Consider the following 27,862-nt stretch of genomic DNA (forward strand, 5'->3'; position numbering starts at 1 on the left):
AGGAACTTTTTCTAATTTTTTATGTGCGACTGGTTTACCCCACTTTTCAACTAGAACTTGTGATTTTGTGAACAGGGCTTTGTATTCTCATTGACTATAGTTATATTATTATCACAGTCTTCAATTATAAGGGACAACAAATGGCTTGGTCCTTGCGAACGTAGACATCAAATCATGTTGACTTCCTCGCTTCACATGCCTATATTCTATGTGCTTGCACTGATCATGAAACTGTTATATAACTATATGTTTCTCCAAATGGTAATCAGCAGCAAGTATCAGGGGCAGCGCCTTGGGCTGAGAACGTACATACTTCCAGTTCCGGGACCAAAAAATGATTGGAATACGAAAATAAAGATATTGATGGGTGGATAATGGATTTAGGATTTTGCCAAAAAAAAAAAAGATCTTTCAGGTCTACGAACACAAGTAAGACAGGATTCGATCGAGAAGATGAGTAATGGAGAAGAAAAAAAATCAAGCTTTCACTGTCTCTAGGGCTGCAAAGTGACTTGTCTCAACTTCTGGACCCGCAGAGCCCCTGAAGAGCAAAATGGCAAGGCTGCCTATGCAAAAATAGTTGAAGCAGCCAGAGCAATGCGTCACAAACGAACCAAAATCTGTCCCGACAATGCATTGCCACCCAGGTCCATATGCCCCATCAAAATCCTGCAAAATGACAATCCCAATCAATAATCCAGAAGACTAGTCATTCCAATGTCTCACTTTTGCATAGATGCATGGACCTTCTGGGAAGTTGCATCCTTGATTCATTCGTTTGGCCAGCAAGTATGAACTGATCATGCATTCATGTTCATAAGTGTAAGGCTGCATTCATATGTCGATTTTGAGGTAAGTAAAAAGCTGACCTTTGGGGTACCTCATTTAAATTTTGACTAAGTTGTTGTTACATATACAGGCTAAGGTGCTAGGCAAGATTCCGTGCAATTCCATCTTTTTAATTAACATGTTGAAGTCTTAAAAAAGTGATACTGTACCTTTTTTATGAAGCGGGCAATCTCAGTGGCATCGGTGACATCGAAAAAGTCGAGCGCTTTTGCTGCTAGATCAAGGGCATCCTGCTGCATGGTTTGGAGCATATCAGTCTCTCCAATAACTGCTTTTCCTTCTAGCATGGTTAATACAGTAGAAATAAGAAAACTAATTACTTTCTCTAAGACAGTACTCGGACCTGGTGGTGGTACTCTTCGCAGAAAAGCGACAGAAGCAAACTGGATTTGTGGATGAGGGTAAGATGGCATGCACGGAGTGGTGGAGATTATATAGAGCACGGAAAGAAAGGGCCGGTACAAATGAGCCAGCCACGCATATTCTTTCCAAAAAAGCAAAAGGGTTAACCACGTATTTCGATCCTTTGTTTGTGGTCACCAAAGTATGCTGTGGAATTGGCTCTACCTTAGCTTGCCTCCGTTATGGTCAGCAGCACATGGAGTAGATGTGCAGGGGAGGAGGGCTTGCTAGTCGGTAGACTCGAGAAACGAAAATTAACCGCGAATTTTCTGGTCCTGCTTTATTTTGGACTCTTCATTCTTTCTTTGTGGCTTATGATCAGTAAGATTTTGCCAAGTGTCTTGGCAAGATATGATTGAACCGTAATATTTTGTCAACTTCTGTTGTTGTCTGTCTCTGAACTCTGATACTTGCAAACATGTCAGCCAAATTGTGCCCCCTAACAAGCAAGTTTTTTCAAGAACTTGAATCGCTAAAAGTCTAAAAATAGATTCTAAAATTGAGAGAATGTACATAGTGTGATCTTCAAAATGGTTCAAGTCTTGAAGTTATGGGAGAAAAATAACGCTTGGCTGAAATTCTTTGGATGCTTTTCAAAGTATACCATGTCAAATTGTGCTGTCTATTCTTCTCTGGAAGATATCAATCACCAAGTAACAACAAATATCCATCTGGTGGCGTAGTTCGCAATCAAACAGCTACTTCAAAAGTTGAGAGAGAGGGCAGTTTTCATTTTTAAAAAAGAAAAAGGATAAGAAAGACAGGCCTTTTGGACTTGGTAGTTACATCCTTACTATTTTTTATTTTTTTATTTTTATTTACTATTTATTATTATTTAATAATTTATTATTATTCACAAGATACCTAAAATATCACTACTCAAATATAACCTAAGGTGGTTGGGCCTCGTCAAACATATTTGGGCCAATTGAAGCCCATATGAATAAATGGCTGAGGATGCATCGCGAATGCATTCACGCATACGCGTCAAATGACAAGAAGGGGGACGAGAAGCTAGCAAAGTCTGAGCGAGTACCGAGCAGCAATACGTAAATCTGTTGTTACCAAGTAATTTAAAGAATGAATAATGACGTAGACTAGTTTATTACGCTAGTAGAGGCAATACTCTGTTCTTGGCCAGAAAGCTGGAGGGCAACAAAACACCGCTTTGTTCAAGATAACATGAAGTGCGCATCAGCCTTCATTTGGAATTTTCATGTATCTCAAGTAATGTTAGGTATTGTCATATAAGTTGGGTAAGTTTTGCATTTGTTTTTTTAAATAGTAAGGTCTGTTATTAAAAATTAATTTTTTTTAATATAAAATTTATATTTATTTTTTTAAAATACACAATATTTACTGTACAATCTATAATTATAAATATTATATCTCAAAAAATGGGTGCATTGAGTACTTTTCCCATCATTGTCACCCATTACATTCCAAAAATAACTGCAATAATATCAACCATTAGTTAAAGAGAAATAATTAGAGTGTCGAAATTTAATATATATATATATTTTTTTAATAAATAGCCGGTAGTCACACATATAGCAGTTTCGTCTCAAGTTTATTAGTAAGCCCTCATTTATAGTGGAGGTATACTGTGATAACATCATAACACTTAGAAGCTTACATGATAAATGTTATAAACTAATCCAAAACTAAATGATAAAATAAACCAAAAAATCAAAACAAAATCTAACAAGTCTAAGCCAAACAACTAACAAAACTCAAAAAAAAAAATACCAAACAAGCCTGAAAGAAAGCAACAACAAAAACAAGAAAAATATAAGCGACAGCGTAACAAGAGAATACCCATTATATATATATATATATATATATATGATTTGTTAAAAAAATAAAAATAAAAATCTCCATTGTATCACTATCATGAATAATATCTATCACACACAACGTGGCCGTTGGGTGGTCGAGCCACCCCATTGACGTTAAAGCCAACCTTCCAAGATTTTCTTTATGATTTATGGTCGAAGATTCCCTGTCAAGCTCTCTAAGCTTCCACGTAAAATGCGGTGGCGACTGCTGGTCCTCACTGACATAGATCCAACCCACCCCTGACAAACAACGTGGCACCGACACTTCCGTGTCGGCAACGCAAAGCTACCAAACCGAACCAAATCACAACACCTTGTCCTGTCCCGCAGACAAATTAGGCAAATGCCCAAAAAAAAACTTCGAAAACCTCAAATTAAAACCTTCGCAGCACCTTCTTAGCCACTTTTCTCTCCCCACCACCACCAGTCTATTTTTTTTCACATATTCCCTAATATTACGTTTCCTCAATTCCTCTCGAACCTTACCTCTCCACATTTCTATCTCTGATATACGCAACACATTCTTTTGAATAAGAGTTATCTCTATCTTCCCTTTTGTGATCTTATTCACCGCCACAGCCTCCTCCACCGCCACCGTTTGTCAATTAGGCGACGAGACGACACAAAATGCCGCGTCGTTTCTTCGCCTGCTTCGGCAGAGAAAGCGCTTCTAAGACGTCGTCTGGGGAGCGGAACAACGCGACGGCGGACGTATCGGCGGAGGAGCAGCGGCATGGCGGGCCGGTGCTGGTGGAACTGTTCTCGTCGCAGGGCTGTGCCACGTCGCCCGAGGCTGAGCTGGTGATGTCTAGGCTGGATAGGGGGGACTTCGATGGGCCGGACCTGCCGCCCGTGGTGGTTCTGGGCTTCCACGTGGACTACTGGGACTATATGGGCTGGAAGGACCCGTTTGGATCCAGCCAGTGGACCGTAAGGCAAAAGGCCTACGTGGAGGCCCTCAAGCTTGACACCATGTTCACGCCCCAGGTGGTGGTCCAGGGTAGAGCCCAATGTATAGCCAATGATGAGAATGCTCTGTTGGCCGCCATCAAGGACGCACCCCGATTCCCTGCCCCCACGTTCCAGGTTGGTACTATTGATCTTTTATTGTTTTTTTTTTTTTTTTTTTTTTTTTTTTTTAAATTTTGGGATTCACAAAATCTGAATCCAAATTTTGTGGAATTGGGTTGGAGTTATGATTTATTTATGTGAGTTGTGTGCGTGCCGGTATGTTGTATTTTAGGTGGGCTAGGAATCATTTCTCCAAGATCGCACTTGCATTTATCAAAAACATCTGGTAGAACACACGCAATTCATTATATTATCTTCTAGGAACGTATTATACTTCACGGAAAATACATAGATGGAAATAGTTATGAGAGTCAGATGGTTAAGCTGAGTTCGTTGTCAACATGTCAGATGGAAGACTTGTGGAACAAAGAGTTTTCCAGCTGTGGTATATGGTGTAGGGTGGTGCGCAATTATAGGTAGGCCGGTGGGGTTTCAAGTTAGAAGTGCAGGCTGTGCATCGTGATGTTGAACTTGAACTTGAACTGAACATATTTCACTTTGTGTTTTTTTTTCCTAGTAGATCTGAAAGAAATGTAGACACTAGGCCACCATGATTGTTGCGCAATACCAAAGTTGGAAAGCGACTTCCTCACTTAATGAGTGGAAGCCACCTGTTAACAATCATCTATAAATGATATTATGACTGCATTGACGCTTTCATTTGCTACCCTTGTCGAGCTAGATAGCTTGTTGAGTGAGTTGATAGTAGATGGCTTCAAGATAAATTATGATTATATGAACTGCTTATATTGACTTAAATCTACTTGGCTGCACAACAACAAAATATACATTCTTGATAAATACATGTTGGAGTACTTTCGCCTCCAATCCCGTATGGAATAATGAATAACCATCTTTTTATGTGTGAAACTTTGATCACTCTGCACGATTTAATTCCAACAGGCAACCTTCCGAAGTCCGACGACGGACTCCTTGCAAGTCTCCCTAACAGGAGCTCTAAGGAGCAAAGTGGATAATCGTGGTGCCAATGTCATGGTGGCATTGTACGAAAGTGGGTTGGTGACTGACTGTCCCAAGGGGGAGAACAAAGGGCGGGTTCTATCCAATGATTTCGTTGTTAGAAAGCTTGAAAAGCTCTGCACCGTCAAAGACATTTCTGCCAAGAAGACTGTATCAGGAACTGTTAGTTTCTCCCTATGGCAAGGATTCAATGGCAGCAAATGCGGGGTCGTGGTCTTTGTTCAAGATAGCTCTCATCAAATTTTTGGTTCACAGAACTTTCAGTTGCCCGATAACATATGATGAGACACAATAGCTCTGTCTGTTCTTTACCATAAATCATATTCAGAGCATGAAGTTTAGGCCAGTCTGGATTGGATACAGGTGATTTTATGGGAAAGAGAAACAGAGGATGAATCCCACCTGTCCAATGCTGGTTTCTGAGAAGCTCCCGAGAATGTACCTCTCTCCCTCTTTCTCACTCCACGAGTCACCGGGACCTAATTGCAGGCAATAATGTACAGGATATGTTCTGTTTTAGAGGGTATTGTTTTTCTTTCTTTCTTTCTTTGTCCGTCTTTCCAAGTACTGGTTGGATTTTATACGTAGGAGATAAAGAGAGGGAGAGAGTTGCATTGCTATATAATTCTTCTTTTTATATTTGGAGTTGAATTCCTGCGTATTGCATTCTGTGGGTGGGGGTGTGGTGTGGTGTGGTGTGGTGAGCAACTTTAATTGCTATATTTGTATTTTGTTAAATTTTCATTGCATTTTTGAGTAATCGTAAACTCTTTTATTCACTGTCCTGTGCTTGGTTGTAGACACTTCTTACATGATAAGCATATGAAGGCCAGCGACTAAAACAATAACTGAAAGCCACAGGCAAAAACGTAGCAGCCCCTAGTGGAGAAGAGAGGCTTGCTTTCTTGTCCAGTCCTATATAATGGCATGATATATTGCCCCCCATTCAAATTAGAGACAAAGCTCGCACCCTCTTATGAATTATTACCATCAAAATGATGACTCAAGCACAAGATATCCAACAAAATGCATAAGATACCAAATTCTAGTTTATCAATAACAATGTAGACTACAAGAAACAAAGACTAAAAGCCTGACATAAATTGGGCAGCCTAGCCACAAAGATTTACATGCACTTATTCTTCATACAAAGCAAAATCCAATACCTACGAGTAGAAGGCCAAGTCCAAAATCAGGAATCTTTACCCTCATACTGCTCATCTGGAGGTTGGTCATGACATAATGTGTTGTTTCTCTCTACATAAAGCACTGGACTTGCCAACTACTCCGCATCTTCCCACAACAGATTACTACCTAATGAGTGATGGGTGAATTGATATTCATTCTCCTGGCAAAAGTAGTCACACCAGGAGAAAAATCGCACGCTATGCCGACTCTATTGCTTCAACCTGTTGTCGAGCCAAATATTTCTCCCTCCGCTCTTTCTGAAATACGGAAGTGTTAACAGCTATAAAACAAGGAAAGGAAGAGGAGAGTTTTAGGATAAAAATTACATCAGAAAATACATGAAACCCATACCCATTCATCTATTACAAGCCCTTCTCCCACAACCCTAGGTCCTGTATCTACAGGAGGTTTCTTGCGTGTTTCCAGTGCAGCCTCAGCTTCGGCTAGTTGACGCTTCAGTTTATCCAAAGCCTAGGAAGTAGGGGAAAAAACTCACATAATGACACTTGTTAACAAAAGACCCTGCGGTAATTAAAAACTGTCAGAAATTCAACTTACAGGACTAGGACGCTCCATGTCTAAAAAGACAACCCGCAAAATTCGCTCAACCGTTGCTTGATCCTTTTGTTCATCAAACTGTGAGAAAAGGTTCAATAACAAATATTGGGTCAGCACTGGCAAATATCCCACAAACCAAAAACACACAAGGGGTGGTGGGCTGGGGAAGTTAGAGCAACATGTGCATCAGTTTTGGAATGGATTATTTTAGCACTACAAACTTATTTACCACAGTTGTTTAGCTTAAAACTGTGAAGCGGTTAGAGTCGTTAGACCCCACCACTTCTACATTTATTTCAAAATGAAAATGTAAAGTGTAAACGTCTCAATTTCCCATAGACAAGCAATAAACATTGTGCATCACAAAGGGTCATGAAACAAAACATAAATGCAGAAAAAAAAAACACAAAATGATAAATACAACTATACAAGAACTGAATTAGCAGTGCCATCCATGAAAAACGTCTGATACAGCACAAATGAACCTCAATTATTGGCTTTTTTTGGTTCTTATCGCAAGCAAAAATAACTTTAAATATTTGAGCCTTGTCAACTACTAACTAATGTTAAAAATAAAAATAAAAATAAAAAACTCCCTCGCACTACTCTGTCTTGAAAAGTATCGTGGCCATTAGTACTCTTGAAAGATAAATGCAGAATAAGCTATCAATCAACACTTATGCTCAACACAAGTTACAAGACTTGAGCATAAATTCCGCTGAAATATTTGAGTACCGATCTCCAACCTAACCAATTTACACATTGATTTCCTTATTTGCTTTTGTTTCTCATCCATCAAAATAAAATGAGTTTCAAACTCATGAGAGTAGCATGGATAAACTAGCATATTGGTACAAAGGCTATAGAACTTACCAGCTCAGGTACATACTCCATTCCTGCTTTCACCTTCAGACTCATGATCTTGAACTTAATCTTACTCTTCTGGTCCAATTGTTTTTCATTGTTCTCAGTATGCTCCACAAACTTGAACACTGACCATTCAATCATGACAGAGAAAAGGGGAGAGGGGATGGAGGGAGAGAATTAGAGAGATCGTACGTTGGGAAAAGCAAACAAACACAGCAAAACACAAGTCGAATCCCACTTCCCCTAACAATAAAAATTTGAAATTGGAACATCCTAAACACAAGAGTTATACCAGTTGCAATAATACTTTCTCCGGGAGCAAGGATACCACCAGGAGGGCGCATATAACAGCTCTTTGGTGCTGTAGTTTGAAACTGAAGCAGGACAAACAAACCCTTAGATTTTTCTCGTAAATTATTGTAAGCACAGATAAAAGGTTTTTTTTTTTTTTTTTTTTTTTTTAAAAAAAAAAAAAATAGCTGTCTCAAACTCCCGTATAAATTAAAACAGTGGTCAATTATGCTCGGGCCTACAACAACTAACACGGACTTTTCAGAATGCTACAAACTAGCAGTGAATCAGGAAACAACGTTAAAAGAGAAGCATAGAGAAGATATCAATACCTTGAAAGCAACATGAGACCTGCTTGTGTTCTTCAACCTGATCGCGCTCTTAACCTGTTTACCAGGCTCATCTTCGCGATACACACAACGCAATGTACGGCAATGAGAACAAAACTAATCTCGAATTTGAAAGATAAAGGATGTGCAGATGTGTGCGCGAACATAACACATAAACTCGATGGCTTCTCATGTAATCATCCGATCAGAGTTCCACTGGGCTAAACAGAAGCTAAGGGCGGTGCCTGATTGACATCTAGAAAGCACTTTTCATCTTTTCATGTCGCTCATTTTTTTTATATCGCTCAAAATTCCAAAACCTTGAAAAAGTCAATTTTGGAAAAGTACTTTTTTTTTAGCTTTACCGTAAAGATCTCACCTTAAAAGGGTAATGAAAAAAAACTCAATTTGCAGGCATGTTTTAGAAAAGGCGAGCAAAGCACGCACAGAGATGCTTAAAGAAACCTCCGACAAGGAAAACGAAACGCTTATCATCTAATTGAGCAGACCATGAAACAGCAAGTTCTTTGAAATTGATCAAAAGGTCAAAGCAAAGAGCTCGAACAAAACGACGACGTACTTGGGAAGTAGAGGTTGTTCGTGGGGTCGAGCCGGAGCCTACGCCGAGGAGGGAGCAGCGATCGGGCCACAGACGACACAGTTTTGGAGGACGGCTTCGAATTGGGCATCGCTACGTGTCGGTTGCTTAGGCTCCCGTGGTTACTATGCGTAAGGTTCTGCGTAGAGGAGGAAGACGACGACGTATTTCCCGATTGCCAAAACGGGCAGAGTCTGAAAAGCTTAACGTCGGTCTGCGACCTGTGGTGGTCCGCGAGGGCCATCGTATCGCCGGAACTTGAGACGCGGCGAGCTGCTATTGGGTCAGCTAGGTCCGTCCGTCGGTGCGATTGCCTACGTGCCGATCGGAGAATTTAAAGATGATGATGCTACTCCAGGTTGCAATATTGTGGGACTTGGAACTTGGAAGTCATTAAGTTAGTTATTTAAAAGGCGAATAATTGTCATAACTCCGTTTTATTGAGACCTGGATTGCACAGACAGCGTGTTCCACGACGCGGTGAAATTACCCACTCTCGCACAGGCGCGTCGAATCCACTTCCAGTGGAAGCATCATCTATGATTATATATTGTGTAAGATGTAACGTGGTGTCACGTGAGAGCCCGAGAGCGTGAAAGACATTGCAAAGGGAATTTAGTTACTCAGTTCGGAGTAGATAGAGTTGGTCGAAGATGTAACGGCATTCTTTTCTGAAGGGGGAGAGGCCATGATGATTTTTAGAGATTTTTAGGTAAGGAGTGATTGTACGGAATTTATAATGGCAGCTGTGTATTTGGATCTTTTCGAGTTTTAGTTGGGAATTAATTTGGTGAATTATGCTCTTTCCTGTGTGAATCAGTTGATTTGAAACGAATTGACGGTTCGCCTTTTTTTTTTCAATTAAAAAAAAACTGCGTGTCAGTAAATATTAGGGGAAAATGCCCCAGCCCAGAGTCCTAAGACTGTTCAACTTGCGAAAATAGAAAGCAAATCTCTTCAAAAAAAAAAAATATATATATATATATATATATGCAATTCCTAATTTCCTAATCAAATTTGAGGTTTATAGTTTCGCATCACAGGAATATGTAAATAAAGGAAAATAATAAGGTTAGTCTCCTCTTACTATTTATTTATTATTTTTTTATATTTAATTTTTTAAGTTTTTTATTTTATTTAATGATTAAGAAAGTTACTATTAATAAAATTATATATTTTTTAAATTTTTTTAATGACTCAAGATATTAAAAAATCTTTTTAAAAAAATGATAAAAAATTAAAATTAAAATTAAAATAATAAATAGGTAATAATAGAATAGTAACCACCCGTAAATAAAACGGTGAATACAAAGCCTACATGTTTTGCTAATGAGCGGGGCCGATTGAATAAGCTCCTCCGTTGACATTGCCACGAAGGAAATTAGTGTCAACTTGAAACATAACGAGTCATACAATTATATAAAAATAATCTTAAGATTTCATCTTATCAATTAGATTTATTTTATAATGAAAATAATTTTATAATTTACGAATCAAATATTATTTTTATATAACTAATTTTCTACATAAAATGACAATACCTTGTTTATTTTATTTATTCAAAAATCGGGAAAATTGAAAATAAATAAAGATTTGAAAAAAGAAGGGAAAAAGTAAAAAGACTTGAGCATAATCCTCATGTAGTGGACTAGTCTGGCAAACATATATAAATCTTTTCAACAGATCTCTCCGTAATCTACACTCAATGGTTACAAAAAATAAAAAGACCTAATTGGGTCCCCAGTAAACTATGTGAAAGAGGTTCTCAGCCTTCTCTTCTTTCTTTCCCCTCCTCTCCTTCTTCTCATCAGGGCTCTGTGGCTGAGTCACGGTCCCAGCACTGCGCCACACATTGTTTCCCTTATTGCCTACAGATTCTGCCACAGCATTTCTATTCTGCTGAATGTTCTTCAATGCCATCTCAAATTTGCAGACCTTCCCATTACCATCCATCTTCTTTTTTTGTCTTTCTATCTTGGAAATTCGCAGAGAGGTAGAGAATGATATGAAAGCTCGTTTTAAGAAGGTAGTGCTTGAAAGTTGATAGGCTTTCAGCAGAGGTTCAGTTAGCAAGCAAAAATTGACAGGTTGGCCCATAAATATATACTGGGCATTGGGCAAGCAATAAAGTGGGCTGGCTGGAAATGAAGTACTTTATCAAGAGTTTTCTGGGAAAGTGGTTTCGCGAGAATCTGGGGTTAAAGTGGTTGGATTTCTCACAGCTCCCAGATTTTGTGACACTGGTTTCTCAAATCCCATGGGTGATTTGCTTGGTTTTGTAATTAATTAATTGAAGCACGTGATGAAGAGGCTGTTGGTTTGGTAATCGGTATTTCTAAACCTAAACGCGGTTATTGACTCGTGAACGAAAGGCAAAAAAGAAAATGAGACGTGTCGATTAGTTTCGCTGTCTGTTCGAAATATCAGAAATGTCCTCAAACTTTATAGGTTAATATAGAAGTGAAAGACTAGTATTTTATCAAATTAAATTTATAATATGACTTTATATGATATGTTAAATAGTTTTACAATTTAATTTATCAATTCAATTTTGTATATTTATTTTTAAAGTAATACGAGTGTACAAGTATTGTATAGTCGTTTTAAAAAAAAATAAAGTTTACTATTAAAAGATTAATTTTGTATATATTCAATTTTTTCAAAACGATTGTGCGTGCGTACTCACGACTGTAACTATCATTTATCTTATTTTTATAATAGGTTAAAATATTTCTCTATATTAAATTGGAGATATAACATTGGGTCTTTGATATATTTAAGGGTGATATATACCTTATTTATACCCAGCATCTAATATTATATGATGCACAGAATCAATCACTCCTTAAATTGTTGTAAAAAAATTAAATCCGAAAATCATAAAATCTATACGGAATATGCAAGTGAGCGTAACTTCACGTTGTACGATGAAAGGGATGTAGTTCCGAGAGTACGGCTGTTTTTAAGGTTCTGTCATCTATGTTGGGATGATGTGCTCTGCTTTTCTTCGGTATTGCAGCGATTACTGAGATAAGATGGATGATCGGACCTTAAATACTGAGATAACCATTACTGAATCGCTGGCATATTCCGTGTAGAGAAGCATTACTGAGATAACCATCATAGCATTATACCGTCGTGAAATTATTGGCAGCTTCACCTTGATTTTCAATTTATGTTATAATACTTCTAAATAAAATTAAGCTAAACGGCTTTAAAAGTGAAAGAGCGTTAAAGTTAAGGATGGAGAGAACAATTTGCTAGAAACCATTAGTATTTTCATATCCATTCAAAAAATTGGAACAATATTTACAAGAATTGGAGGGTGGGGGGAGATCAATTAGGACCCCAACAGCTCAAGTACATGACTTTTCTCAAAGACTCTTCGGACTTGTCATGATTTGTCACTTTACTGCTGGATATAGCAGAGGAAGACTGAGAGGAGAGTGTCTTGGCCTGAGAATTGGATCTGATATTGTTCTTGGCATGCTGTTGAAGTGATCTTAGAGGCTGGTTCCATCTGCAAATCCCTTGGTCTTTCAAGGCCTCCACTGCTCCAATACTTGCTGCCACTATCCAACCTCTTCTTGCTGTACTCATTGCTTTCTTTGTTATTACTGAGACGAAATTGGAATTGGGAAGTGTTGTAGATGTAAAAGGGTTTGTGTATTGATATTTGATGGTGTCAGTTGAGGAAGCTGTCTTTCTTATATAAAAGAGTGTGTGGAAAGAGATGGTGGGCGTTGCAAAACTAGTGGCGGTGTTACGCCTGCTGTTTGGGAGAGAAGTGAGAACCCCTGGTATTTGGGGTTCCAATTTTTCCAAAACCACTTCCTTTGTTATTTCCTTTGAACCTGGACGTTACAGGGTTAATAATAAAATAAAATGGGTCATTCAATTTTAACGAGTCTTCCGAGTACTTGAGCTTTGTATTTTGCGAAGAAATTAGAAAGTCATTCCGTCTAATTAACTCTGGTCTGAATGGAGATGTAGTTTCCCATCCGCGTTTGTCGGGATTTGGTGGGGTTTGGTGTACCCTACCCTGCTTAGTCGGGATATGAGACTTTGTAACCTCTGTCGTGGATAGAGATAGTATTTTCTCTAAGATCTAGGTCTTTATAGGTTTACCGTCTGGACTAGACTATGTCAGTCATAAAAGTATACTGAGAGGTTACTATCGATTGTAATTGATTTATTTTTCAAATCAACTTTGTAAGTCCTCTCTTAATGAAATTTATATCCATTTTATCAAAAAAAAAAACTCTATTATGACTTTTAAAATGTTCGGTGGGTGTTTAAAATAAAGGCAAATCAGCTCTATATATATCCATGTCAAATAATTTTTTCAGAAAAAAAAAAAAAAAAAAAAAAAAAAATGGTGAAAGTTCCGCCCTTGGTCAATAGTGGCGTGGCCACCCTTCCATGGTGGCTGCGACATACGGGGGACTCCGGAAATAACACGTCTCCTGGTGAGAGATTTATGTGTCCCATATTTTTAATATAATATATATATTTATTTATTTTAATAATTTCATATTTGAATTAAAACTCTGAATAATTAAAATAAAGATATTATTTATTGGAAAACGAATACTTACATTCTTTGATGAAATGAAGTAATACTTAGAAAGTTGTGGATAAAGGTTTTGGCCTATTTATGTATAAAAGCCTATAATTCTCCATCAGTTACATACATTAACGTAAATAAAGATGGGCTGATGCCTCTACCTAATACTCTCTATATGGAAATTTGTGCAGATTTGCAATCCAAAAATAATCGGTTCTTTCGAATATTTGATTAATGAGTACCAAAGATAAATGTTTTAACGATTCTTTTATTATTAGATTTTCTTCAAAATCTTACAAGTCCCCACCCTTGATTTTTTTAAAGTGAGAAAATGGTAAATGTCTCATTATACTTAAAAGAGCCGATCGAGAAATGAACAAGAATAAACAGGGTCTTTGTTTGACACTTTTATATTCCACTTCTATCCCTTGTACTCGATCTTTTCTTTTTTGTCTCATATTCTCTTTCATCTGCTCTCCCTCCTTCACTCTCTATTTCGCCTCCGTCGACCTCCTATCGATTTCCCAGATCAACACCAATCTTACTTACGACTCTCCAAATCTCACCGCCAATCACTCCCAGATATCATAAAGATTTTTTAAATGATTAAAAATTGAAAACAAATTAAATAAATTACTGAGAAATTTGGGAGATAGATACTGAAAGAATTGAGACCTGCAGAGAAATTTGGCGAGTTGTAGAGAAATCATGCTTCTTCATTTCAGATAAGATGGAAATATCAGAAGAGAAGGTACGAGGAAGATGAACATTGTTTGATGGGGATGTAATTCCCTCTGATCATCTAATTTCCTCCGTATGTACAACGGTCAAACTCAAAAATTCATATACAAACATGAAAAACCAGGAAATATATAAAAGCAAATATATAGCATCATCTATCTCACTTATGAAAATTAGACAATTAAAACACTGAAAAGACCATAGCCGTTTGTATATGAATGTACGAAAAAGACAACAAAAAAAATAGTAATAAATAAGAACAACTATTATTTACATATAATCTAGAAGAAAATAAACAAAGTTGGTGATCACTCAAAATATGAAGAACACCAAGATTTTCTCTCATGCATCATCTTTATTAAACCGAAATCAAAGGGAGAGGAAGAGAGAGGGCTATGGACTTCGACCTGTTGCAGGGAGAGAGAGAGAGAGGTCTGTGTGTGTGTGGAGGGGGGAGAGATCGCGCGGGGAAGGTTGCCAGTGACTGGGTTTGGTCGTGGCGCTGTAACTGTGGCAAACGACGCTAGGAGGAGCCAACAAGAAGAGAGATCAAGAGGGAGAGGGGCGTGCGGCTGGAGGGCGGGAGGAGAAAGAGGGAACAGGGAAAAGTTAGAGTTTGAGGCTTTAAATCTCAACCCTTCATCTTGAATCTTCAAAATTGATCTAACAGTAGAGATTAAAACACCGAAAATAAACTAACTTAAAATAAATAATTAAAATATAAATTCAACTTTAATTTATAAAATACTAATCTTTCATCATTAAATAAATGATAGAGTTTTGCTAAATATTTTTAAGAGAGTAAAACCATAAAAATAATTAGAGTTTATAACATAATTTAAATCTCATAATATTCTTAATTAACTAAAATTATTTAGATAAAATGATTTTCTACTATTATAATATTTGTTGAGTTTTCAAAATAGAAGAGACTTACTTTAATGATGAAAAAAACGTGAGAGTAACATAGAAATAAAAGATTCTGTATTTTTTCAGTGCTCTCTCGATCATCGAGTAGTATGGTTAAATTCTACAATTCATATATTTTGCTAAGAAAATTATTGCTAAAATATCCAAAATCTTTTAATTTTCATATTACTCATATTACTGTAACATTTTTATTATCATTATGATACTTGTTAAAATTTATTTTTCTGTTCTATGCATTAAATTATTGACTAATTAATTTTATTTAAAAAAACATATTATTTTTATATTTTGTGAATATTAGTTATCTCTAATTTTTTTTCTCTTAACTAGGGAAAAGTGCATGGCACATGACTCCACAACTAGTATTAAAAAGAGCATACACAAAGACATGCTGGGTTGAATACAAAGTTGGAATCAAGTAGGTGCCGACCCTCTGGATTTCCTTTTTCTCTGTTTAATTTATCTGGGCAAAGATACAATAAAGCTAGAATAAACAAAGAAAATAAACTGCTTTTTGGGTTTCGATCTACCCAAGTGTGCATTCTTAATATCTTACTTGGATTCATTTTGTTTGTTTTTATTTGTTACTTTTATATAAGTGGTCTATTAAAATAAACTCAAGAATACTAGAGGAGAAGACCATTTTCAGTACACATAATGTAGAAAGATATTTTTAAAAACAGTTCAAAAATAAAACTTTTTTAATTAATGTAATCTGCAAGGGGTCTCTCTCTCAATTTTCTGTTCTCTACTGAAAAATAAATGCTGATGTGATGTGGGGGTGTGGAGATGAACAGTTGGTAGGTAATGCATCTCGTCCTTCAACTGTTGGTAGGTACATCGCCAATCAACGTTTGCTGAGTTTTGAAATTCCGGCTCTGTTAACTAAAATCAAGATTTTGTATTTGATTACAAGGGAATTGGGCACCCGATCCATAACAAAATGATACATTTGAATTTCTTCGAACCCATAATTTTAAAAACCGAACTCTTCGTTACAAAACGCAGTATTTATAGCCTATCTTGCTTCATTAAGGCCAGTGGTCTGTCTCTGCAGAAAGTTTACCAGATTGATCAGGAAATGTTTTTCATAAATCATATGATCTTTTCCTGACATCTTCAGAAATATAACCGAATTGAAGGAGCTGCCACTCGCGAAGGAAAACCCAATTTCTCCATCAAGAGCGAAAAATAATGGGAGGCAAACTTTGTGAAATGCATAAAGAATTTTCGGCAATTATGTTTTGGGCTCAAGTTGTAGGGAGATAAACCCATAAAAGTGACAATAAAGGGAAGCAAAGAGAATACAAGCTCTCACGAAACAAGAAATCATTTCTTGGAGGATAGAGGATTACATCTTCATAGAATAATATACTAAAATCTGATTGTGCTGGGACCCCAGCAGCTCAAGTCCATGACTTTTCTCACTGACTCCTCCTTAGACCGCTTCATCTGATTAGAAATAGCAGAAGAAGTCTGAGCAGAGAGTTTCTTGGCCTGATAGTAGGATCTGATGTTGTTCTTGGCATGCTGCTGCATTGACCTTATGACAAAGTTCCACCTGCAAACTCCTTGGTCTTTCAGGGTCTCCACAGCTGCTATGCTTGCTGCCACTACCCAAGCTCTGCAAGCTGAACTCATTTTTGTTTGATCTTCTGGAATTTGTGTTGAGAGTTTTTTTCGTTTCTTTGTATTTGTGAAAAAGAGAGCTCTGAGCTTTTTGATTTTGATGGAGGTGTTGAAGAATGGTGGTCTTTCTTATATAGGCAGGTCAGGTTAAAATCTTCGAAACCGTAAACTTGGCAGGCAATAAAACCACAGGTAGTCGCTCCAATTGTATTTGGAAAGTGGCCCTGTTTGTTGGCAAAACCGCGTGCTTAGCTTCCCGGTGAGCCTAGCTTTATTGATTCGGACGCGGAAGTCCCGGATGTATTGCTATTATTAAAGTAGAACAGTAGAACTGCTGTAGTCTGAAATAAATGTTATAAATTTATAAATTGATTTAATTTTATAATTATTTTTATAAGATTTATTTATAATTACAATATTTATATTTTTAAAATCACTTGCACAAGGAGAAAATGAAAAACTTGAACACGAAATAGAGAATTATCAATTGGATTTATATATTTTAAAAAATTCTTTTCACCAGTCATTAATTACCACTCATTTTATGAAAAAATTATAGATATGAAATATGAGAGTGAATATTAGTTTATGCATAAAAAATCTGATATATATTTTTTTTAAACGGGGTGCAACTGAAGAATTTTCATCCGTATTGAATAGATTCCATAATATTTAATATTTTTTAAATGAGGTTGTTAAATAATAATAAATATTTAATAAAATATATAAGGATAATTTCAAATATATATCGATTTTTTATTGTTTACGTTAACAAAACCATTACATGTACAAGAGTGTTTCAAATGGGTCACCGAAGACGGTCTTGCCCAGCACTTACAAAAAATACAAGGTGCTAAAATTAAGAGAAGTGTTTCAACGAAATTTCCTATTAGTCAATCCAGTGGTCGTATCAACTGCTTAAGGGTTGCTATCATGTCCATCTGAAACTAGAAGTCGTTTCGATATCATATTTTTTTGACAAAAATTATAAAAATCTCTAGAGAGAGACTTTTATAAGATTTTTTAAATCTATGGAAAGTAAATTTATTTGGAGTGAGTACATTTTTTAGATATATTTTTACCATAGATTGAAAAAAGTGATTCCATCCATTGAAACGATATTTAGAGATAATTTATTAAGCTTTTGCGATTGTTTCCTAAATGATTATTAACGTTTGGTGAAGGCGCATTAGCTTGTTTGAATGCCTGTGTGCTGATTCTGTGTGCTTCCACTTTCGATCAACACTTTTTTGGCGATGAACACTTCGTTTAGGTGGCTGTAAAATGGGGGCGCGCAGCTGTGAAAGACAGTGAGAGAGAAGTCTCCATGAACATTCAGGTGCGCTGGAGTATTTTCACTTTTCCCAGATTTATCCATTATATGCATGTAAAAAGATTTCAAATTCTACAATTTCTACTAATTAGATAGTATTTTCACTGCCATCAGAATTAATAAAATTACTTTACTTCCTCATTTTGACCAAATTTTATTTTATTTTTTTATTTAATGATTAAAGAAGTAATTTTAAATATATTGATGTATTTTTTTATTTTTTAAAAATATTTAAATTTATTAAAAAAAATTACTAGACGATACGCTGAGCGATAAGAGTGGCCGGCATAGTAGCCCACTCCATCAGAATATCGGCACGGGGCTGCAGTACAAGTAATTGGACCACGGCAACTACAACTAACTCAGAAGCAATAAAAATTTGAAGGCCGATGAAGGAGGAGGAAAGGCAGGATTTATTTGCAAAAGACGAATGGGTCAGATCTTTAAGTACTTAGCTGAGATGAGCTACGTCAAACTCATCGGGAAATTTAAAAGTATCGGCTGCACCTAACTTCTTTCGTTCTTCAAAATCTTCCATGGTTTCTTCAATACTACTGTCCTCTCCTTCCTCTTGGTGACTGACAGGCGAGGAGGGGTCGTATATACTTTTAGATCGGCAATGTGGTGTTGCAAGCATGCTAACTTGACCAAAGTGAGAGATTTCTACCACAACGGTGTCATCATCAACCGGTAGGGGTTGTTTCCATGGCTCCCCATCTAGCCTCATGAATGTATGGTCAGCTGCACCCTTATGGAACTCGAAACGGATTCTATTTGCCTACATAGAACAATCAAGCATAAAACTTAAGAGAGAAATTTAGTGGGAATTGGATTTGTCTGAACAAAAGAACAGCAGAATAAAAGAATGAATGCAATGTCACCTTGATATTCAAGTTACTCAATTTCATACCTGTGCAAGACGAGTCCCATGGCCACTCGGAGAGAGCAAAACAAGCCCATGCCAAGCATTTCTAAAACCGACAATCTCAATTTGGCCGTCATCAACATATGGAGGAGTGAGGTCCCTCTGCAAATTTATCCAGAAATAGCAGTTTATATGTGTGCCAGTGACAAATATTTCTTCAAATTTACTGCTGTTTTTCGGGACAGCCTCTGTTTAGTAAGTAGCTTAGTCATGGATATAATAGAGATTAAAAAGAACTAACATCATGCAATTTCTTCTTATTTGGTGTTCCCCAAGGATTAAGTCCTCCAGAAAAACTGGGCAAGTTGAGGCAAACAATAGACCGGATGCTGCAAATCACAGAGGGTGAATTAGAATTGTGAAGTAAAATAATTCATCAAGTGTTGAGTGAAATTATGGAAAGCAACAGATAAGAAGCATACTTTGGACAAACTAAAATTTTGTGAACATGGCAATTCTTTAAGAAAGCAAATATAAAGACTTCTTAATCACTGGGGTTGCAATGAAACAGAACATGCTGCATGAATTCTATGAAATTACAACACGGTGAAAGTACAGACGAGGTTAACTTTGTTGAAAATTACAAAAACACACATGTTGGATACAAAAGAGTGAAAAAAGGAAAATTAGTATATCACCTGCGAGCTATGCAAAGATCCTCCCATTCACCTTGTTTCATGATTTTAACCTTTGTCAGCTGTGCTATGTTCCTGTGAGAAAAATAATAAAATTTTCAAGAAATATAAGCCTTCACTCATGTGATGTCATGCAACTTCCAATCACCTCCACGAATACTCACCGTGAAGAAGGATGAAATAGTGAAGCACAAAACCATCCTTGAGTGCATCCAAGTTTCAAATAGGTGCTCTGGTCCACCCCAAAAAAGAAAAGGAATAGAAATAATTAGTGGCTTTTTTCCTAAATAAATAAATATAAAAATAATCATCCATTTCTAAAATCTAGAAGATGCAGCTGGTACAGACATGTCACCAAGGGTGGTCCAAGACACCAAAATTAAGTCATGGACAAACGTTATTTTGTCTATGCGGCAAAAGTTTGGAAAAAAAAAAAGAAACATGGCATGCTTTATTTATTCCTGACCCGCCTATATGCTTCTATGTAATTAAGGTCCAATTACAAGTGATTGTTAATAGCAAACTAAAGAATAATACCTGATTAGCTAACTGGTTTTTAAATTTCTCAGGGTGTAACTTTCTCTCAGAGTGAAAGGCATATGATACTTGAGCATCCATTCCTGAACACAAAAACAAACGTATCATTGAGGAACTAGGCAGTGCCATTAATAGTTTGGAGGCATAGAAATGTGGAAATTTATTGTACATTTATCCTTTTCAGTTGTTTCATCCCAAGTATTATAGATATAAAAACCATTTACAATGAAGTGAAATGACGAATAACAACAGTATTCTATCTCCCTTGGTTGTGTATGTTATACACTAACCAGATTGTCATGACTACCCTTTTTCTTCTTGTTTTAAGCAATGACTAATAACCTCTGACATAGTGTACAAGATCTTTTTAAGCTCTATATAAACAGTCTTTATACCTAAAATAAGTTCAGACGTAGAAGAAATTTGCACTGCCAACAAAACAATCAGAAAACTATATTTTAGACTTGGTATGATATTATATGCTTGAGGAAAATTTGCTTAATTTGGTCATCTTTTTCATTAGTTCTGTATTCTTTAATTTTCCTGAGCTGCAATGCTAGGTGTTTATAAAATTGTACTTTGTCGACACAGGCCTCTGAAAGATTATGAGAAACCAATACACATTCTTAAATTTCTTACCCATGCTGAAGTAGTTCCAGAATCCCCCTCGAAATGTGTGGTAACCCTCCTGAGAACAGTAAACAAATTTCCTACTCAGCATGCAAGTTGACACCAAATCCAAATAGAGCAAAATTTAGAACACAAGGGAAATCATGGAACAGTAAAGAAAGATTGTTCAAGTTCCCAGATTGACGATAAACTATGTGTAGTTTGAGTTGTAAATGTTACCCAATACAGATACCTGGAGTTGAACCATACACAATGGTATCTATAGTAGAATGGTCTGGTACTATCTTGTACATGAGAGCCCAAGCATTTTATTTAAATATGTAATTAATTAAATGTCTTTTAGAACTTTGAAGGTCGCATTATAAGAGATTCAGGATGCAGGATAACAATAATCCCTAACCGGATGATGCACCTAATATGAAATTAACACATGTCCGATTGAAAATCAAATTACATGATATTTAGAGTACCAAATCTCTACTGACAAGATACAGCTATGATGGATTTTGCAAGCACCAGCCGCCCACTCGTCCCATCAACTTGCATGTAAACAAATAAGATGCATGCACCATGCCTAAGTTTCAAACAAAACATCATCTGATAGATTATATACTAGCTGAGAGTTCAAGCCCTTCAGTATGAAATGTAAAAGAAGTCATGTCTAAACTAGAATTTGTACATATTGATTTCATGCTAAATGTTGTTATCACAGTTCTCTTCAGTCAATAAATGCACCATCCAAACAAGATAATCAAGGCAAAAATACAGAGATCTCCTTTTTGTACTGAAACTCACTGCCATCCCCTTGAAGCTTTGATGATACAGACAAATCTCTAGTAAATGTTATTAATTGAAAAAAACTTTAGATCATTTTTTTCTATAGTTCAAAGGAAATAATAGTTAGGAAGATAAGGTTATTAATTACAGCCCTCAGTAGTAATATTGTTACCAGTAAGGGAGGTCAGAATGCCTTCACTTTTCCACAAGAGAGGCCAGTCTTAATTTCAGAAATCTCAAGTGAGCTTATGTGATGTACTAAAGAATCAATAGTGGAAAGATAAAATGAATGCAGAGGTGACCTAACTTGCATTCTTAAATCAGATGAGAAAATTACTACGAAGGAGAAATATATAAGGCCCGTTGTATCCCCTTTAAGCTCAAGTGTCTGCATCATCGTTGCTGTAATTGCCGATTCTATAATGCTTTCCAGCATGAAGGTCATCTTTTCCTCTATGTATTTTTTTCTTCTTTGTACTTACCAGTAATAATATTATCTAGAAAAATTTAGGAACAGAGATTCCAATCTTGATCGGATGGTAAGTTAGTGTTGTGCAAATCTGCATTTCTTCTTGGTATACACACATAGAATAACTACTGAAAAAAAGAGAAGATTTACCATATTCAGTTTATCTGTCTGTAATACTCGATGAAATGCATGCAAAGAATGCGGTAATTCAAGAGGTGCAATAGGGTCACATGCTCCTTCTTTTGGAGCCTTCATCCTCATGATGATATGCCAGCTGAAAAGTATAAAAATAACTCAGAGACCGAAAAAAGTTTCAAGCTGACAGAATGCCCGCTTTATTATGTCAAAAAGCTTGAAGTAAAAGGACATATTACCTGTCAATTTTCATTTCCTTTGCCGTCTTTACTTGGTTCAAGAATGATTCCACGGAATGCGGATCTGTGCCTGGATTTTTCTTTCCCTGTAAATTACCACCATGTCATGCAAAACTTCTAAGCTCAACAAGCTTTGAATGGTGACCGCAAATATGAAGCATTATTCTCAAGATGCAGACAACTGATACAAATCCATATTAGATTTTTTTTATAGGTATCTGTATGACACCAAGTTTTCTTCTATGACCAACATCAATTGTAGCTAGGGTTATAGGCAAGAAAATTCACATCGTTAATAGCAGTTCCTGATCTATAAATGTTTCAGTCTATCAGGGAAAACATAAATTACATGAGGAAATTAAACCACAAAAAACCATCATTATATTGACATTCAAACGTTTCCTTTATACAAGATCAAGAAACATTATGTCTTACCCAGCCAAAAGAAAATGGTAGGTTGTTTCCGGTTCCCAATGGGACTGTTGCAATGGGGGGAGGCTGTGGTAGTTTGAGATCGCATACTACTCCAAGCAGCCAGCTGGCAGTCCCATCTCCACCAGCAACCTAATGATAAATGCGTATAATAGAAACAAAAGAAAAGAAATCAAGGTTAGGATATGATTATTTGGAAGGACTTGTGCATTTATGCATGGAAACTGGGAAAGAAATAACACGAGCCATACTTGAAAGTAAACTCACAATTATTTTCAACCTCTTTTGGATTTCAGCTGCCAAATAATCTTTACTGCACTTAAGAGCTTCTAGGGTGAGGTAGAGCTGGTGTAGTACCTTATCAGGAGCCATTTCTCCCAAATCAAAAACCTGAAAAATCAGACACGCAATGTCAATCCCATTAGTGGCTTGAAATTTTATAACCTTGACCGCATATCCTGTTATTAAGATGTCTTTCACCAAGAATCTAACTTGTGGTTGAGTAATAGAATTACCTGGTTTTTATTTAGGAGAGCACGATATGTAACAAGAAGTTCCCCTCCCAGCTGGCCTCCGCTTTTGGAATTAATGAAGACTATCACAGGACAAGTAGGTATATGGGAAGCATTGCTAACCTCTGACCCAGGTGTAAGTATGTAATCAGGAATGTAGAAATCCTTCAAAGTTTTATCAGATATGGCGTCCCCCATTACCGCTTCCACACTGCAGATTAAACAGGACAATCCAATTTAAAGATTAGTAACTACCAATCCATTTGTAATTTAATTAAAAAAATGTTGATGCAATTTAGAGTAGCAATTATTCTTTAGCAACAGGTTCTAATGCAAACAGCAAGTATACCCTTGATCAAATTCCTCCCTTGGGCGACTAACTGACTACCTTAAAAAATGGGCACCAAAAGTGCTATATGCTTATCATCATACGTATGTTACTGTTGACACAATCTGTTTAGTTCAGCGTTTTTTAAACCCTTTCTTTTCACCTGTAGTGGTGGGAGGGGGCGAAGAAAAGGAGAAAAATGAAATGAAATAAGAAAATGTATGACTCTAAAACCTAACCTTAAACACAAACTTGTATAGTTTATGATGCACTTTTCAATGTTAGATTTAAACTGTAAATACATTTAAAGATAAACTTTAGACTTCAACCAACATAGTAGAAAGATGTGCATTGCAAACTAACGGTGCAGATTCAAATGTGGATCAATTCATGGGCGAACCAAATCGTGTCCTTGATGAACAATATAGTCAAACAACTCGTATTTGATAAGCCAACGAGCAAAACTCTACATTATATATGCGACGAAGAAAGCACAAAATTAATCAAATCGCCTATTCACTACTCCATCCATATCACACATGTTCTACTTTGCGGACCTGATCTTCATAAGACCAGGAATAATACACAGATGATGAAAAACATGGAGATATGGCTGCCACCATCCCACACAATTATCTTTTGAAGAAAAAAGGGAGTAGCAGATGGTAAAAACAGAGTACAAGACTAGGGCGGGTCTTTGCCATTGTGGAACGTGGAACGAATTGAGGATGCTTTCGAGTGGGAATGTGATTTACTTGAGAAGCATTGCGGCTCTTTATGCCACAATCCCACACATAGCAAGAAAACTACGAATGTAACCCCTAATATATCTGGAAACGATTTGAGAAGCCAGTGACAACTCACGCAAACGGCTCCCGAACGGAACGCAATCCTGTACAAAAATTCGATTTCCCATCTACGTTCCGTCAAAACGATCGGAAAATAAAATCACAAGACAACTTACAAAAAATGAAAAAAAAAAAGGAACGACCAGACAAACAAACAATTTCCCGGAACCTCTTTTGCGTACGATTTGCTTGAATTTCGTTCCCGGCAACCAAACAGGTCGTTTAGTTAGTAATTCAAAGGAGGCAGAAAACATCGTCGAAAAAGGTAGTAAGAATTGAAAGAAGAAGATCCTTTACCTGTAGAGATATACTCACGAGACGAAAAGAGAAGGAGAGATTCGATTCAAAGCGATGAAAACAGAGCACGGAATCGCAAGGGATCACATATAAATATGTAAAAGTCTGAATATTCTTTGTTTCAATTTGGCTATATATTGGCGCGGCGGTTTGAGAAAGAAGGTGGGAAAGAGAGAAAGCAGAAGGAAGGTGCTGATCGCCTGGCTCTTTAGCCTTGAGAGTATGGTCCGACGAGAGAGGGACTTGGCCTTTTGCGTTGTGTTGTGTTTATGCGTGAGTCTGTTTCCGCGGGATTCGTTCGGGGGAGAGATTTTTAATTTATGTTGGTTTTTGCCCCTAAACAAAGGAGAAGAATTGGTACAGTACACCATCAATTAACATTTGGAAATTGGAAAGGGCGACTGGCGCGTGAGCTTTTACCATGTACATACTACGGTGGAAGAGCGTCGCGGTCCAACCTGGAGCGAGGTCATTTATTACGTTCATTTGGATAATCCAAGAATATCATTTATCTTATCTTATTATTATAATTTTTCAAAATTTTAAAATAAAATATAATAAAAAATTTAACTTTTAAAATTTTAAAATAATAATAATATTAAAAATAATATTTTAATAATATTTTATTCAACTCATTTAAAACCATCTCCTTACATATCATCCTATCTTACTATTTTCAACACTAAGTTTTGACACGCATTTGGATAGAAACTTACCTAATACGCGGCAAGCGCGTGCGTAAGAGTGTTATTTATTTAATGCATAACACCAAATGTGACTTTTTAAATAGTACGCGTTTTAGTAATTTTGATATTTTTCAAGAAAAATAAATATTCTTTGACCAAAAAGAAAAAGAAAAATAAATATTAGATCAATTGAATTTAATGGTAATATATGGAGATTAAATATATGATTAGTATTAACTGTCAAGATAAATGTAAGATTGTAAAAAACTATAAAAATAAAAATTATATTTTACATAATCCATTATATCTATTTAATTTTTTATGATTAATGTTTTTTAACCTTTTACACAGATGCCCGAGCATGCAAAGCGTAATCAATTTGCTTCTTAAATAATTGTGCCATAATAAAGTTGCCTCTTACAACCACTATTGTACGTATATGTTTATTTCTTTCGGTGAAACGTTATAAATAAGCCTCTAGCATACGACACCACTATCTAATCAGTATGTAAGTTTTTATTTTTATTTTATTTAAATACATGTATATTTAAGTATTGAGGTAAAAAAATAAAAATGATAAATTATATATTGATTAAGTAGATACATGCGTGTGGTATAAACTGGCTTTCATATAGAATTTATCTTTTTCTCAAGAGCAATGTGATTCTAATATCTCTATATCACATACTATCCACATTTTATAATTTGATTTATAAAATTCTGATTTTAAGATTTATCTTCTAAATTAAATAATGTGTTACGTAGCCTTAGAATAAAGTTATTATTTTCTAAATTGAAGTGACCTTAATTTCAGATCACATATGCGTCTTATATATCAACATCATGCAATACATTTAATGATGTGTTTACTCTTCGGCTATTTTTATTTTTTAATCAAATTTGAATGATACGATCCTCATGCAAGTCTTGATCAATTTTTTTAAAAGGCCAATTAATTAGATAATTTGAGAGGATTTATATTTATATTTTTTTATGATTGTTAGCATTAATTATGATTATATCCATCAAATTTAATGGTTCAGTTCTTAAAAAATGATACGTGATGAGCATTTGATGTGGTGTATATCTGTCGCTATATTAAACCATTCAATTCAATAAACAATTAACGTCATGATTAGGTACGTGTATAAACGCACCAGATCAGAAGTAAAGGGAACATGATGTAGGAAAGCACGCGGCAACTTCTTTAAATTTGATCACATTTTAAGTTTTGAACCCACGAAACTCGAAAGAGGGTGAGGGCCTAATCGTACTCCGGCCAGGGAGGTGACGTACGTACAAGAAATTGCTTATTTGCCTTGTTGGCTACGCATACTGACCTGGCATGCATGCATGCATGGGCCTTTTGGTCACGGACATTTTGCGCCAACATCACGTGTATGCAGCTATGATTTGCAACTTAGAAAAAGTCGGACCTGTCCGCCGTGGACTTGGGTATGTAACATTTTGGATTGTTCTGGATATTAATGGGAACAGAAGAGACCGACCTCGATCGGCTTGTGTTTTGGGTTGGGAACTCGGCTTCCAAATCCAATCCAAAATCCCTCTTTTCGGCCCATAAAATGAAGATTTGTAGTCAGGTTTTTATCTGATATCTACATCCTAATATCCTGTTCAATCCTGGATTTGCAATGGATTAGACTAAGATTCTATTTGGACAATGAATTGAAATAAAATGAGTTTAGATAAAAGTTAAAAGTTAAATAAAATATTATTTTTTAATATTATTATTATTTTGAGATTTGAAAAGATTGATTTGTTTATTATATTTTGTATGAAAATTTAGAAAAATTATAATAATAAGATGAGATAATATGAAATATTTTTTGTAACACTCCATACCTGGAAGGGTTGGAGAATTACTACCTGTCACTTACCAACCTATCTCTCCAAGCACCTAAAACCCAAAGAATTTCATAAATAGCACACAATCTCATATTTTCCAAATAACCATAATACAAACTCCATAAGTCATCATTACAAAATAACATAAACCAAAGGGGTTCACAATTTTCCAATAATCTCAACGAAACAGAACGATACATCTTTAAATCTCAATAGGTTCAAACAACTCAAAGTACTTCAATTACTCAAGTTATACCATTCTACTAACAATGGAACTCGGCCTTCTATCCATATCTAGTCAAACTCCAATTTATAATCCTGACCCCCAGCTGAGCAATCAATGTCATCTGAAAATATAAGAAGATAAATGGGTA

The 27,862-nt window shown here is 36.1% G+C and overlaps 6 protein-coding genes across 7 annotated transcripts; 1 reads left to right on the forward strand and 5 right to left on the reverse strand.

Annotated features, from left to right (window-relative positions):
• Positions 1–366: 366 nt before the first annotated feature.
• LOC121233973 (dynein light chain 2, cytoplasmic-like) lies at positions 367–1,435 on the reverse strand. The gene is made up of 2 exons (XM_041129757.1): positions 999–1,435; positions 367–669 (listed from the first exon to the last, which is right to left on the reverse strand). Exons 1-2 carry the CDS (start codon positions 1,260–1,262, stop codon positions 478–480), a joined length of 456 nt encoding a protein of 151 aa, XP_040985691.1. The 5' UTR covers positions 1,263–1,435; the 3' UTR covers positions 367–477.
• Positions 1,436–3,299: 1,864 nt separating this feature from the next.
• On the forward strand, positions 3,300–5,920 carry LOC121234428. Its single transcript, XM_041130362.1, has 2 exons — positions 3,300–4,175; positions 5,064–5,920. The coding sequence occupies exons 1-2, from the start codon at positions 3,717–3,719 to the stop codon at positions 5,421–5,423; spliced, it is 819 nt and encodes a 272-aa protein (XP_040986296.1). The 5' UTR covers positions 3,300–3,716; the 3' UTR covers positions 5,424–5,920.
• A 236-nt stretch (positions 5,921–6,156) lies between these two features.
• LOC121234429 (vesicle-associated protein 4-1-like) lies at positions 6,157–9,396 on the reverse strand. Its single transcript, XM_041130363.1, has 7 exons — positions 8,955–9,396; positions 8,378–8,448; positions 8,047–8,128; positions 7,761–7,879; positions 6,888–6,965; positions 6,681–6,800; positions 6,157–6,586 (listed from the first exon to the last, which is right to left on the reverse strand). Exons 1-7 carry the CDS (start codon positions 9,214–9,216, stop codon positions 6,527–6,529), a joined length of 792 nt encoding a protein of 263 aa, XP_040986297.1. The 5' UTR covers positions 9,217–9,396; the 3' UTR covers positions 6,157–6,526.
• A 2,832-nt stretch (positions 9,397–12,228) lies between these two features.
• LOC121234430 lies at positions 12,229–12,820 on the reverse strand. Its single transcript, XM_041130364.1, has one exon. It carries the CDS (start codon positions 12,570–12,572, stop codon positions 12,309–12,311), a length of 264 nt encoding a protein of 87 aa, XP_040986298.1. The 5' UTR covers positions 12,573–12,820; the 3' UTR covers positions 12,229–12,308.
• Positions 12,821–16,528: 3,708 nt separating this feature from the next.
• LOC121236205 lies at positions 16,529–17,046 on the reverse strand. The gene has a single exon (XM_041132741.1). It carries the CDS (start codon positions 16,849–16,851, stop codon positions 16,585–16,587), a length of 267 nt encoding a protein of 88 aa, XP_040988675.1. The 5' UTR covers positions 16,852–17,046; the 3' UTR covers positions 16,529–16,584.
• A 1,521-nt stretch (positions 17,047–18,567) lies between these two features.
• LOC121235941 (diacylglycerol kinase 5-like) lies at positions 18,568–25,237 on the reverse strand. 2 transcript variants are annotated; one of them, XM_041132387.1, is made up of 13 exons: positions 24,937–25,237; positions 23,467–23,674; positions 23,219–23,341; positions 22,955–23,083; positions 22,520–22,605; positions 22,296–22,419; positions 20,909–20,957; positions 20,270–20,352; positions 19,897–19,964; positions 19,736–19,807; positions 19,339–19,426; positions 19,083–19,199; positions 18,568–18,950 (listed from the first exon to the last, which is right to left on the reverse strand). In XM_041132387.1, the coding sequence occupies exons 2-13, from the start codon at positions 23,659–23,661 to the stop codon at positions 18,624–18,626; spliced, it is 1,461 nt and encodes a 486-aa protein (XP_040988321.1). In that variant the 5' UTR covers positions 23,662–23,674; positions 24,937–25,237; the 3' UTR covers positions 18,568–18,623. The 2 variants fall into 2 exon arrangements, with proteins under 2 accessions (XP_040988321.1, XP_040988322.1); XM_041132388.1 differs by lacking the exon at positions 24,937–25,237 and adding an exon at positions 24,809–24,830.
• Between the last annotated feature and the right edge of the window lie 2,625 nt (positions 25,238–27,862).

The sequence above is a fragment of the Juglans microcarpa x Juglans regia genome, chromosome 6D, assembly GCF_004785595.1.
Source record: "Juglans microcarpa x Juglans regia isolate MS1-56 chromosome 6D, Jm3101_v1.0, whole genome shotgun sequence".
NCBI classification, from domain to species: Eukaryota; Viridiplantae; Streptophyta; class Magnoliopsida; order Fagales; family Juglandaceae; genus Juglans; species Juglans microcarpa x Juglans regia.